The 12,953-nt window shown below is 40.4% G+C and overlaps 1 protein-coding gene across 1 annotated transcript; it reads left to right on the forward strand.

The window, feature by feature from the left end:
- The first annotated feature begins 4,549 nt into the window (after window positions 1-4,549).
- Window positions 4,550-7,242, forward strand: LOC127654042 (homeobox protein GBX-2-like). Its single transcript, XM_052140989.1, has 2 exons — window positions 4,550-5,393; window positions 6,251-7,242. The coding sequence occupies exons 1-2, from the start codon at window positions 4,892-4,894 to the stop codon at window positions 6,766-6,768; spliced, it is 1,020 nt and encodes a 339-aa protein (XP_051996949.1). The 5' UTR covers window positions 4,550-4,891; the 3' UTR covers window positions 6,769-7,242.
- The last annotated feature ends 5,711 nt before the right edge of the window (window positions 7,243-12,953 follow it).

Consider the following 12,953-nt stretch of genomic DNA (forward strand, 5'->3'; position numbering starts at 1 on the left):
CCCTGTAATAAGTGCACTGTATAATACATTGGTACTCAGAAGGTTGCTGGTTTGATCCCCACAGTCACCACCATTGTGTCCTTGAGTAAGACACTTAACTCCAGGTTGCTCCGGGGATTGTCCCTGTAATAAGTGCACTGTATAATACATTGGTACTCAGAAGGTTGCTGGTTTGATCCCCACAGTCACCACCATTGTGTCCTTGAGTAAGGCACTTAACTCCAGGTTGCTCCGGGGGGGATTGTCCCTGTAATAAGTGCTCTGTATAATACATTGGTACTCAGAAGGTTGCTGGTTTGATCCCCACAGTCACCACCATTGTGTCCTTGAGTAAGACACTTAACTCCAGGTTGCTCCGGGGGGATTGTCCCTGTAATAAGTGCACTGTAAGTCGCTTTGGATAAAAGCGTCTGCCAAATGTGTAAATGTAAATGTAATGTGTGACCAAAATAAAGGCTTCTGCTCTGAATAAGGTCTGTTGTGCCAGCATATACCTACTTGAACCCCACTTACCTTGACTCTTGTTTATTTCATTTATTGTGTTTAATATCAAACTCTAGACTAGAGAGCGATTCGCTTAGACTCGTTGAACATACACTGTGTGAAATCTGGTTGTACTGTTGATCCTGACCTGCAGGGGGGGCGATGTGGCATCATGTGACCGTGATTACAACAGAAGTCTGCTGTCCTGTACACAATATCAAATTGACTGTATTTAATTACACTGTTAAAATACAGGTTTAAGACTCCCTCAACAGCACAACAAAAAATAGATTATATGGCATTCTTCATGCTTTTAAAGACCGCAAACTATTTGTTTTTCTCTGCTGCTTTGTGCATTTAAACCGAGCTCCGCTGTGTGTGGGGTGCTAATCTTGTGGTATCATTGTGCTTGCCCCTGTTGTTCATCTGTCTTGAACGTGCCCCGGGGCACGTTCTTAATAAATAAAGCAAGATGAATTGGACCATGGCACGCACTTGTGTTGTGGCGTGATCCCTTTAATGTGGGGCATATTAAAAAATGGATTGATAGTTTGAATTGCGCTTTATTACCAGTCCTGCGTTGAGCTCCGCGCCTATTTACCAAGTGTAATTGGCAATGCCAATGTGCCCTCAGATACACATATATCTGTCTCCCAAAGCCATATGGCCTAATCAAGTGGGAGTCTGAATTGATGTGAGGCATATGCCTATAGTGTAACACTGAGCTCCCTTTTACACTGCATTGAGCCTGCATTTAGCAGACAGTGCTTGGATTATTATTGCTTCTGTTGAAATAGACTTGAGTGGAATTTTTGTGGACCATGCATAGCATATAACAGAACACATCACCTTATCTTCCTGATCTTTGTTCAGTTATGTATGTGACCAGTATTAGTGCATATTATACAATGTCCACTCCACTGCGTCAAGGCTAGGGATGTAACCTCAGTGGTTATTGACTGGCATAGTGTGAATAGCACAGGGAGCCCTGAGCACTGGTGGACTGAGATAGATCAATCTTTGTGCTTAGCCCCGAGCCTCAGGGGAAACCAGCGCACCCCACCAGTCACGCATGGCCAGACCTTCAATGGGTCTGATCTCCTCTCACCAGGAGCTCGCCAGATGCTTAATCAATTGATTTGAAATTGATCTCATAATTCGAAATCGAAGGTCAGGCTTTTAATGGCCGTTTCTCTATGACCAAAACAGTTGGAGAGCAAATGAAACGTATATATGAATGTGTTAGAGCCTACGCCCTTTCCTAATGCGACTGGATCAGGGACAGAGAAACAGTGACTTGTGTTTTCATTGGGAGAGGCGAACTGTGCCGAATAAATTACAGCTGACATTTGGATCTTGATGAAAAGGTTGAGCCTGAGACACAGTAACTAAATAATGTTGAATGGTCAAACGCTGCAGGCAACATTTCAAAATCCATTTTCCCTGCAAAGCTGCATCGAGTAGCAATAAGAGGTCTTTAATTGGTTTGCCCACTGAGTAAACCTTTCTCAGACGCAGGCCATTTCCCATCTAGACAGTATAAAAGCATGTATTGTCGCAGTGCACTCTCTTGCTTAAACCTCTAGCATGTTATCACTGCACAGTTGCAGTTATTGTCCCGTGCAAAAGGTCTTCGTGGGCCGTCAGTGCTTCTGGGCCTTTCTTAATTTAGCCTATGGTAATGCTCCCTCTTGCTTCTACATAATGGATGATTCTGCCCTCCACCATGCAGGAAAGGTTTAATTAAATCATATTCCAATCATAATCCATGTTGTTAATTAAACTGGATAATTTATAAGTACAAAAAAGGGTTTTATTAGCTGCTCTGCGGTGTTGGTTCTATTACAGCATATTAGAAAGCACCCCCCACCCCACCTTACCCCGTCTTTACTATTGATGCCTTCACATGATTGATAATGGGACGGTGACTGCTGTACTATTTGTCTAATGGTGGTGCAATTAAATCCCCTTGTAAATGACCCATGCCTCATTTCATCCTAATCTATGGAATTTTGATTGAATTTGTCAGCGTTAATTGAAAAATACTGCTATTTAATGTCTGCATTGCAGTTGCAGATCAGCATGTCTTTAATGAGACCGTGTCCCTGTGACCCTGGGGAGGGGGGTGAGGGATTGCCCTTGATTTGGCATGGAGGCGGAGGTGGAGGCTCGGGGTCAAGGCTTTAAGGTGCATGCAGGGAAGGTCCCTAAAGATTAGGACTAATCGCCACCGTGAAAAGATCAAACGGACACGTTTATTTTAATAATGTACACCAAATGATGCATGCATGACCAAAAACATGACAAACATGGAGACATTTTTATTGATCAGTAAAGTAGGTCTGTTCCACTGAATAATTCATTGTATACTGGGTATGTATGTATGTATATATATATATATATAGTCTGCGTATCATATTTGTGCATGGTTTAATACGTATAAAATGAAACTTTATCAGGAAAGAAATGTTCTCACATTGTAAAAAACAGCTTTCATGTCAGTTTTCAGACTCAGAGAGTCCATAATAATCTTATCTTGACCACATCCTCCAAGGATCTTGTCCAAGTATGTATGCAGAGCAGATTGAATCTATGTTAACGTATGGGAGAACCTGAATGAAGGCATATTCACAGAGATCAGGGCGTGAGGTGTCTGAAATGACATCTTGCGATGACTGACTGCTTTAACGAGCGCATGTCGTTATGAACAGGTCAGTGTCAGCCGTGTACTGAGTGTGTGAGTTTCGGTTTGCCCAAAGACATTGCAGTGCGTGTAATGAAGGTATTTCAGTTAAATGAAGTGTGTTAAAGAAAGAATTGAAAAGTTAAGCTCAACCGAAAGCATTTGTAGCATAATGTTGATATTACTGCAAAAAAAAATACAGAAATAATCTCAAATGTGTGTTCCAGTGACACACTTCCAATGCAAGTCAATGGGGTTTAATCTGTAAACATTAAAATACTGTTTCACAAGTATAAACACAAGACATAAACAATATGTGTGTTAACATGATTTTACTGTCATTAAATCACTAATTAACCACATCTGTGTGAAGATATAGACAATTTACAACTTTGTTGCCATGACGACTCATAACTCTGTAAACCCTGAAAGCCTAAATTGACTGTAAAATATTACGATTTAAACAACTACAGCTCAAACAATCCTTGAGTTTTATTAGATGAATTAATGTAAGTGCTTTCAATTATAAGCTCCACATTTCTGTCTTTAAACCTTTACAAATGTACCCCATTGACTTCCATTGTAAGTAACCTCAATTGTCCTTTTATTTTAAATTGTTTAAGAAAATAAAGGGCAAGTTTCTGTTCATTTGTGTGGTAATCAACATCATGCCACAACTTCTGTCAATTGAGCTTAACATGTACCCAACCCGGAATATTCCTTTAACAATATACAGAACATGATGTGCAAAAGCTTGTGAAAGTATAAGGAGGGATTTGCAACGTTTTATTTATTTTCTTTTTAGTGTAAAAATGTGAAATGTGTAGGACTTGTTTAAAGCCTTCATAAATATTTATAAAGGCTTGCTTTTGAAATATGCCTAATTAACTCTTTATGACGCAGTAATCGCATCGATGTGATGCTAGAACTTTTGATTAAACAGTAAAAGGTCAAATAGTTAAAAAATTAAGTTAACAGTTTTTTTTTTTTTTTTGGCCATTCTTGCTCTGTATTGTGCATTGCAAATGTTGCAAAATCTTCACCAAATATGCACTGAAGCCATTATATTTTCATGAACAGAATCAAGAAAAACATTTGCGCATCCATTCGATGCAAAGGCAGATGCGGTGCTAGAATCCACATCAGGTCACATCCCACATGATCCTTGTTTGGACTGTTGTGGAATGTGAGACTGTGTTAGTGACGCTCTAATTTAAGACGCAGCAGTTCCACACAAGCGGGTGACATCGGACCAATCGAACGCGCGCAGCCTCGGTGGGCACGGCCAGGGCGCGCGGTGCAGACGCTTTAACCAAAGGAGCGCAATTCAAACTCACACTTCAGTAGATGATCACAGCTGATGCTGCGAGGAGACATTTATTGTGACTTCCATCAGGTCGAAATGAAACGCGGCCAAGCAGAAGGACAAGGACGCTGATATAACTCAAGAGAGGACGATAAAGCTGAGATGCTCGAGCAGATATTCAACCATTGCCAGCAGGGGATTTGCGCCGCTTTTATCGCTGCATGCTTGTTTTAATGCACTTAATGACGAAGTCAACAACGGAGGAAATCAAATCAGCCTGGCACTGATCACGGAATCGAAACACAGATGCAACGGTTCTGTGTTATTCACAGGATTACCAAAACAGAGTGTGTCCGCATCATCACCTGAGAAGCACAGGAGAGACTTCAGGACTTGTTAAACTGTCCATATAAGATCCTATGAGTGCAGCTTTCAGTTCACCGTTCATGATGATGCAGCGTCCGGTGGGAAGCACCACTGCATTCAGCATCGACTCGCTCATCGGAGGTCCACCGCAGCCCAGTCCGGGACATTTCGTGTACACGGGCTATCCCATGTTCATGCCATACCGGTCAGTGGTGCTGCCTCCGCCGCCTCCGCCACCTCCTCCGACCCTTCCTCAGAGCGCTCTTCCCGCGACGCATCCGCACCACCCCATCCCGGGTTTACCCAGCGGGTTCTGCTCCAGTCTGGCGCTCACATCCACTCTTATGGCCTCTCTACCCGGCGGCTTCTCCGCCTCGCATTCTCAACAGCACCAGGACGCAGCGAGGAAGCTCGGACCTCAGTCTATTCACGCCATGTTCGAGCAATCTCAGGATATTCGTTTGGATGGAGAGGATGTGAAAACTTTTCCGATCACGAAAGAGGCAACGGCCCTTCAGTCATTCCACGACTCCCAGTCGGTGCACACCTCCACAGGTGAGATGAACCCATCCTGCAGCTGAATAACATTGGAGGCATTCTGAGTGGGCTTAAATGTAAAAATGCTAAAGAAAGGCTACTAATGGTTTTTAAACGGGTCCAGTAAAATACCCACTGTTATGACCACTAATGCACAGACAACACCTTAAAAAGCTTTATATTTTAGACTACAAAAAAAAAATTATGTGTCGCTCGTCCGTTGTCATTCTCAGTCAATCTTCTACACTATATCCATGTCCATTTAAAGGACCGGGATGTTAAGGCAAAAAGTTAATAATAATTCAACAATTGTGGCCTAAAGAATTTCAGTGCCACACACGTGAATTAAAGGCTCATATCAAGTTTTCAGGGAATACTGCCATCAAGGACAAAATTAGCTCATTTTAATTGAGGGATGGGAGAGGCCCAGCCTGTCCATGGAAATGTAAGCAACATTCACTGTCGCCAGGATCATTTATATATACTGCATATATAAAATACTTCGGGAGAAAATGTTAAATTATAACCAGGGATGTGGAAATGGGAAAAACATCATTAAGACTATTCTCAGAAGTCTTCTGAGGTGTGCAAAACACGTTCCAGCAGCATGCGTAATTGCGCGTAAAAGTTCCATCAATAAACAGAAAGCGCGTTTGCGAATCCAATTAAAAATGTAAATAAAAACATACAACTTTTTCTATCTACATATGATTCGAATGATTGCACAGCTTGTTTTCACTGTACGATTAAAACATGAACACAAGACGATAAGACTGAAAGTCGATGTTCAAATAATAGTTTAGATGCATAATTCTGCTAAATACAGACAGTTCTCAATTGAACTCTGTTCCGTTTTATTCCCACCCAATGCACAGGTCGAGGTCACAGCAAAGACGACACGAAGGAGAATGAGTGTCACAGGAAAGATGAGAGCTTCTCCATGGACAGTGATTTAGATTACAGCTCCGACGACAACGCGCCCGGGAACACCATGGGTCAAAAAGACGACGGAGACGCCAGCGGAGGACTGGACGATAGCGTCCACGGTGGGAGTGGTTCCGGGAACACCACGTCCACCGGGAAAAACCGGAGAAGAAGGACGGCTTTTACGAGCGAGCAGCTCTTAGAACTGGAGAAGGAGTTTCACTGTAAGAAATACCTGTCGCTTACGGAGCGCTCACAGATCGCACACGCCTTAAAACTCAGCGAGGTGCAGGTCAAGATCTGGTTTCAGAACCGGAGAGCCAAGTGGAAACGGGTCAAAGCGGGCAACGTGAACTCCAAAACCGGAGAGCCCTCCAGAAACCCGAAAATCGTGGTGCCGATTCCGGTGCATGTCAGTCGGTTTGCGATACGCAGCCAACACCAACAGTTAGAACAGGTCCGACCTTGATACACCACCGGGTTCAGTTGGGGACCAAGAGCAATGACAGAGACAGGACACAGATGAACAAATACAAACATGACCAAACTGCTCTTGAAAAAGCAGATGTTGCTGAGGAACCCAAGAGGAACCTGTTTAAACGAGCTGTCGGAACTCTACTCTGCCCGAAACACCTCGTGCTGGGAGAAACTGCAGTTTTATTTCCAACTGTTTTGGAAATCACGCACACATTTAGGTTCACGAATCTCCACTATGTATTTACAAAGCAAAAAAATCAAGTTTATGTTTAGTTTTGTGTGACTGTCTAGTACATGTGTTTTGGCAGAGGTGCATATTATCCTAAAAGGAGCACTTCTGGTCTCTGCTGAAGCACACAAAATAATTGGACTAATGCTGAAATTAATTCCATTCCCTTGAATTTATAAATCGAGCTGTTCAATCTGTGCCCTTTATTTTACATGGTGAATATACTTTGCATTTCTATTTGGTTGCATTCGTTCTCCCTTCTCTGTAACCTTTCAGACACAGGGGCACGCTGCTAATTTATTTAAACATTGTAAAAAAAATTTTTTTTATGATTTTACTGATTTCAGATTATTGTGTGGATTAAAGCTGGACCATAAACAATTGTAAAGAAAGTGTTGATTGTCGTTTATTTACATGGAACACGTCCTCGATCACCAGGGCCGTAGCAGGGAATTCTGGGGCCCCCTGACGATATATTTCTCTGGGGCCCATACCTATTAAAACAATATAGTTTGGTATTTGTTGTGGGCCCCTCTGGACCTTTGCGCTCATAGTCACCACCTTCCACCCACTAGTACAGCCCCGTCTCACCTCTAATCACCTAAAGGGAAAATCACTCATATTGAATTCATGTTCATAAAAGCCTAATAATCATAATCTGTAATAAAATTAATCATTTAAATGCGTTTCAACAAGCACAATCGCTGTTTCTTTGAATGTAACTAGTCTTTTTAATTGGCCTACTATTTTGTCTATATCGTATCTATTTTAGAATAGCATTAATAATAATATTAATAATAATAATAATAATTGCGCCATCTGTTCTGTCCAGCACAAATCATCTGAAATAATCTGACAGTGTCGGTGTTGTGACAGGGGGGTGTGGTGACTCGTGAATAGATTTTAGGGTGATGATGATGTGGAGGACACACACACACACACACACACACACACACACACACACACACACACACACACACACACACACACATCAGCCTTGATGTCTGGTCTCACCTCGCTGGACCTGCCTCATTTTATGGGATGAAAAGTAACGACCGTTTCCGGCCGGGTTGTCTTTTTTCTTCAATCAATTATTATTTCTCAAATAAATATATATATATATATATACAGTATATGCTTTTTTTTTTGTTTTGTTTTTTTTTTTCTCTTTTCTTTTGGTATAGGGCCTACGATTGGTTACAATGCAATAATCACATTTGCATCTAGTGGTAAGAATGTCCATATTTTATTATAATTATTTTATTTTTCTCGAATAATTCCCCACCGGACCCGACAATTGATAGGCCTATATAGCCTAATATGCAAATAATCACTGTCTTTAAAAATCTTGAATATAACAGAAAAACGTGAAATATGAAGACATATGCCTTTAGGTTTTATGTATTATTATGAGATGTGTTCCTGCCTGTGCAAATATACACAAGTCCAATATTCTTCAATAAACCGCGTTTAACGATGATTCGTGCAAATCCGTTTTCAAATGGTCAGATCAAGAAACTAGTGATGATGTTTATTACAGCTGTTAAACAACATATAGCCTAACAACCAAGTTCCAACTGTCAATCAACACTTTATATCTATATATCTATATTAATAATGCACCATCATTTTACTTTTGCGCATTTATAGAACATATTTATCCTTTAATAATATTATTTATAGAATGTTTAATGAAGTACAATTTGTCAATAAGAAGTAAAAAAATATATATGTATAAAGAAAATATAAAATTTATATTTATAAATAATATATATATATATATATATATATATATATATATATATATATATATATTAAATTAATGAAAATATTATTGTTATTATATGTATTGTAGTTAGTATAATAACATTCGTTTTATACGTTTTACGTTGTCCATGTATGTTATAGCGCCTACTCATGTAGCCTAATTATTAGTCATTTATTTGTTAATAAAGGGTCGAGAATTATGTGTAATTACAAGATACTTCCTTTTGTAAACAGACAGTAAAAAATATGTAATATAATGCGCAACCAAGAAAAACATTCTAACAGCAGCGGTTAATATAGGGGATGTTTTAACACATTTTATTGAACTGAACACTAATTTGTCTTCCCAAGGGAAACGGTGAATTATTGTTGCTATAGCAGATTTATAGTTGTTCAGAGCATGTCCCGAGCGCCGCAATAGATCCGTTATAATCAGTGTCTCATCATCACACCGGCATGTGTGTGTGTGTGTGTGTGTGTGTGTGTGTGTGTGTGTGTGTGTGTGTGTGTGTGTGTGTGCTGGATGCTGAAATACACACTCCATTGATGTGTATCAGGAGACATGAAACTTCCAGAGAAAGAGTGGTGAGAGTGGAGACGAGAGATCTGACAATTGCTTTAACTCGAATGATTTTTTTGGTAAATTGTAATCAAGACTGGTCGTGTCGGCTGACAGATAAACGGGCCCGGGGGGGATTGGCTCCGGCCGCAGATATTCACTCCACATTGGCCCTCCTGCACCAAATTAACAGCGTCAAATTATCCTTCAGTGATCAATCCTGACGGAGAGCACTGAAACACACATATGCGTGTGAGTCAGACTGATAATAGGGTACAATGGGGCTAAAGGCACCCCCCTTAAGGACATTTCGCCTTTTCTCATGGGCGCAAAATGCATCAAAGTAAAAAAAAATAAAAAATCTCTCTCTCTATATATATATTTATTTAATATTAATGGAGCAACCTCATTTGTGTGAAGGAAATAATAATGGAAGGTTGTTTCGATTCATTTCAATTTTGGGGAAGGAAAAAAAAAACCCCCGGTGGTGAAGGTGCCCACTTGTCCCGTAGAGACCGGGGTAATAGTTATTGGGCACAATTTGTGAACTAATGCAAATAATTTTGAGACAGCAAGATGCTTTTATGAATGATGCTTACTCAGAATAACCACTTCAGAAAAAGTCAATCATTTCCGGTTCATTTCTCAAGTATAACAAATCTATTCCTCCACTTTAGAAAAACAATGTGTTTAATTTAGGGGCGTTTAGCGCCTGCAACAGGGGGCTTTTACCCCAAATACTGTCCTTTCACATATTGAACAGTTACTGAAAAATGTTTGATTTAATGACTTTAAACAAAACAGACAATTATATATAACTATCTTCATTTTCATTAACTACACAAATGCGCAACATATATTTTTATTTTTTAAATAATTCGATCTAATTGGCTTCAGATCATCCTTTAGACACCCACACAAAGATGTCATGGAACAGGACACATGTGCAGTGTAAAGGGACAAACGGGTGTTTGGGAAAGTGCTGTGGGAGTGTTTGTTGCCGTTTAGTGTTTTGGGAGAACATCAAATCAATGGAGCCTTTTACCCCGTTGTGCCATTCATAAGATGACGTCATAGATACACCTGAATGCAGTTAATAAAGACCGATGGCCTTATATTTATAGTTCTGTGTTTTCAGAAGCAAAACCATTTTTAGTATCGTTTTTTTTTTTTTGGTAAAACCAGATAGTATTTACAAACTTATGATAATTATAAAATATATATATATTGATGGTTTTGTTGAATAAAACTATCAATTATGCAATGCACTAAACTTCAAACTTCTGCCTGTATACAAAGTTAATATTTTGTGCATTATATTAGGATTTAGTGCCAAATCATAACATAACATAACTGATTGTTTTCTTATAATTATGGTAATACAAATAGGCTACTACAGGACAATTCCAATGTAACATGTATTAAAGGTCAAACATGTTTCAATGAGCATCAATAAATCAACCAGAGTGTTTTCATGGCAGGATCAGATGATGTCACTTGCCTGCTCTTTCTCTCTGAACATTTGGATTATCATCACAACATGATGGTGCAGCTCACGCCTCATTTCAGGACTTCTCTAGCATTTCTAATGCCATTATTGTGTGTGTGTGAGAGAGAGAAAGAGCCACACACACACACACACACACACACACACACACACACACACACACACACACACACACACACACATCATGATAGATGAACACAGCTCTGTTAATGCACTGAACCAGCTTTGCCTCATTGGATTTCTAAGTGGAACTGATTTATGACGAGAGATGATCAGACTAGATCTCGACAAGATGCTTCAAGGTTTCATGCTTCTATATCAGTGCTGACATTTGAGGGATTTGGAGATGCTCACTTCCCTACAGCTCCTTTACCATACAACAAAAAACATCCCGCTTAGTGACGGATGCATTGACTCTCTTCACAGCTCACAAGCTTCAAATGCTGGTGAAAGGAATTGTAAGAAAACAAACATGCTTCCTGTCTCGAACTCATAATCACGCTTCCACTTCCCCTGTCACACACAAAACGTTTCCTCTTTCTATAGATTGCTCTTTTTCTCCCCCTGCCTTGTCTAATCTCTTTAATTACATCTGTTTTCCTGGACTGCTGAGGCCTCTTTTGTCCTCCCGGTCAGGGGGCTTTTGTGGGGGCCGATTCAACCTCTGCATCCCCTCCTTTGATGCAGTGAGGTGCTGCGGCTCTCTTCCTGAGAGGGAGAGAATGAGAAGGGGATTAGAGGATCTTTATCTCATTAGAGCCACAGTGAGTCGGCAGGGCTCGGCTTTAACGCCTTCATCTGCACAGCGGAAACCAGAGAGCAGACCGCGCCCACTAAGACACCCAAACTAGGTGCCCGGGCTGCAGATATATGCCAGAGGCACAAAAGACGCGTGTATGTCAGGACTCAGCGTTGGCATGACAGAGTGGGAACACTTTCTGAAAACACAGAGGATGTTTGTACATACCTGCGTTGGGAAATGACTTTAAACTGTATCTTAAAGGTGCACTCAGTATTTTGTTCCTCATTAAAAAGTTTTACTTCTAAAGAAATGAATTGTAATTTGGAAACATGTGTATAAAATCATGAGCACTCACATGAGATGAGGACTGTATTCATATCAGAAACCTTATAAAAGCGGATTTATTCTTACATGAGGCGGAGGTGCCCTCATGGGGGCTGCCATGTTGGAATCACATGACCAGATGGATAATACTCGCTTAATCTCAGTACCCGTCCTGTTACTGGACACTTTCTCTCATTAATTAAGTTAACGGAGTGACTATTTGCACTATAGGTGTAATGGTGTAGTGTGCTAAAGCACATAACTCGTAATCTGGTAATCGGAAGGTTGCTGGTTCGATCCCCACAACCACCACCATTGTGTCCTTGAGTAAGACACTTAACTCCAGGTTGCTCCGGGGCACAAAAGACGCCCTGTAATAAGTGCACTTTAAGTCACTTTGGATAAAAACGTCTGCCAAATGCATGAATGTAAATGTAAATAGCACCTGCCACACAGCGCGGCTGTTTGCACTGAAATATTCTGGTGGAAACACAGAAGTATAATACAATAATACAACTTATAATAATAAATAAATATGCATGTAAAGTTTGATTTCCTTGCTATTAAAAGATATTATTTAATTAATACGTTTTGCTGGCAGAATTAAAAAAAAATATCACCTGATAGTTTAATATTTAATTTGGATGACCTTCCTTCAAAAACTTTGACTTGGTTGGTTTTACTAGAAATCATCCATGATATCTGTAGTAAAAACATAGTAACCCCCCCGAAACAAAACCATGGTAACTACAGGCATGATGAATGTTCGTAAGAGTGACATCATTAAACTGAACATAGATGTATTCTTTTTTTTTTTTTCTAATTTGGAACGCCCAATTCCCACTGCTCAGTAGGTCCTCGTGGTGGCGCGGTTACTCACTTCAATGCGGGTGGCGGAGGACAAGTTTCAGTCGCCTCCGCTTCTGAGAGCGTCAATCGGCGCATCTGATCACGTGACTCGTTGTGCATGACACCGCGGAGACTCACAGCATGTGGAGACTCATGCTACTCTCCACGATCCACACACAACTCACCACACGCCCCATTGA

Source organism: Xyrauchen texanus, chromosome 13, assembly GCF_025860055.1.
Source record: "Xyrauchen texanus isolate HMW12.3.18 chromosome 13, RBS_HiC_50CHRs, whole genome shotgun sequence".
Lineage (NCBI taxonomy): Eukaryota > Metazoa > Chordata > Actinopteri > Cypriniformes > Catostomidae > Xyrauchen > Xyrauchen texanus.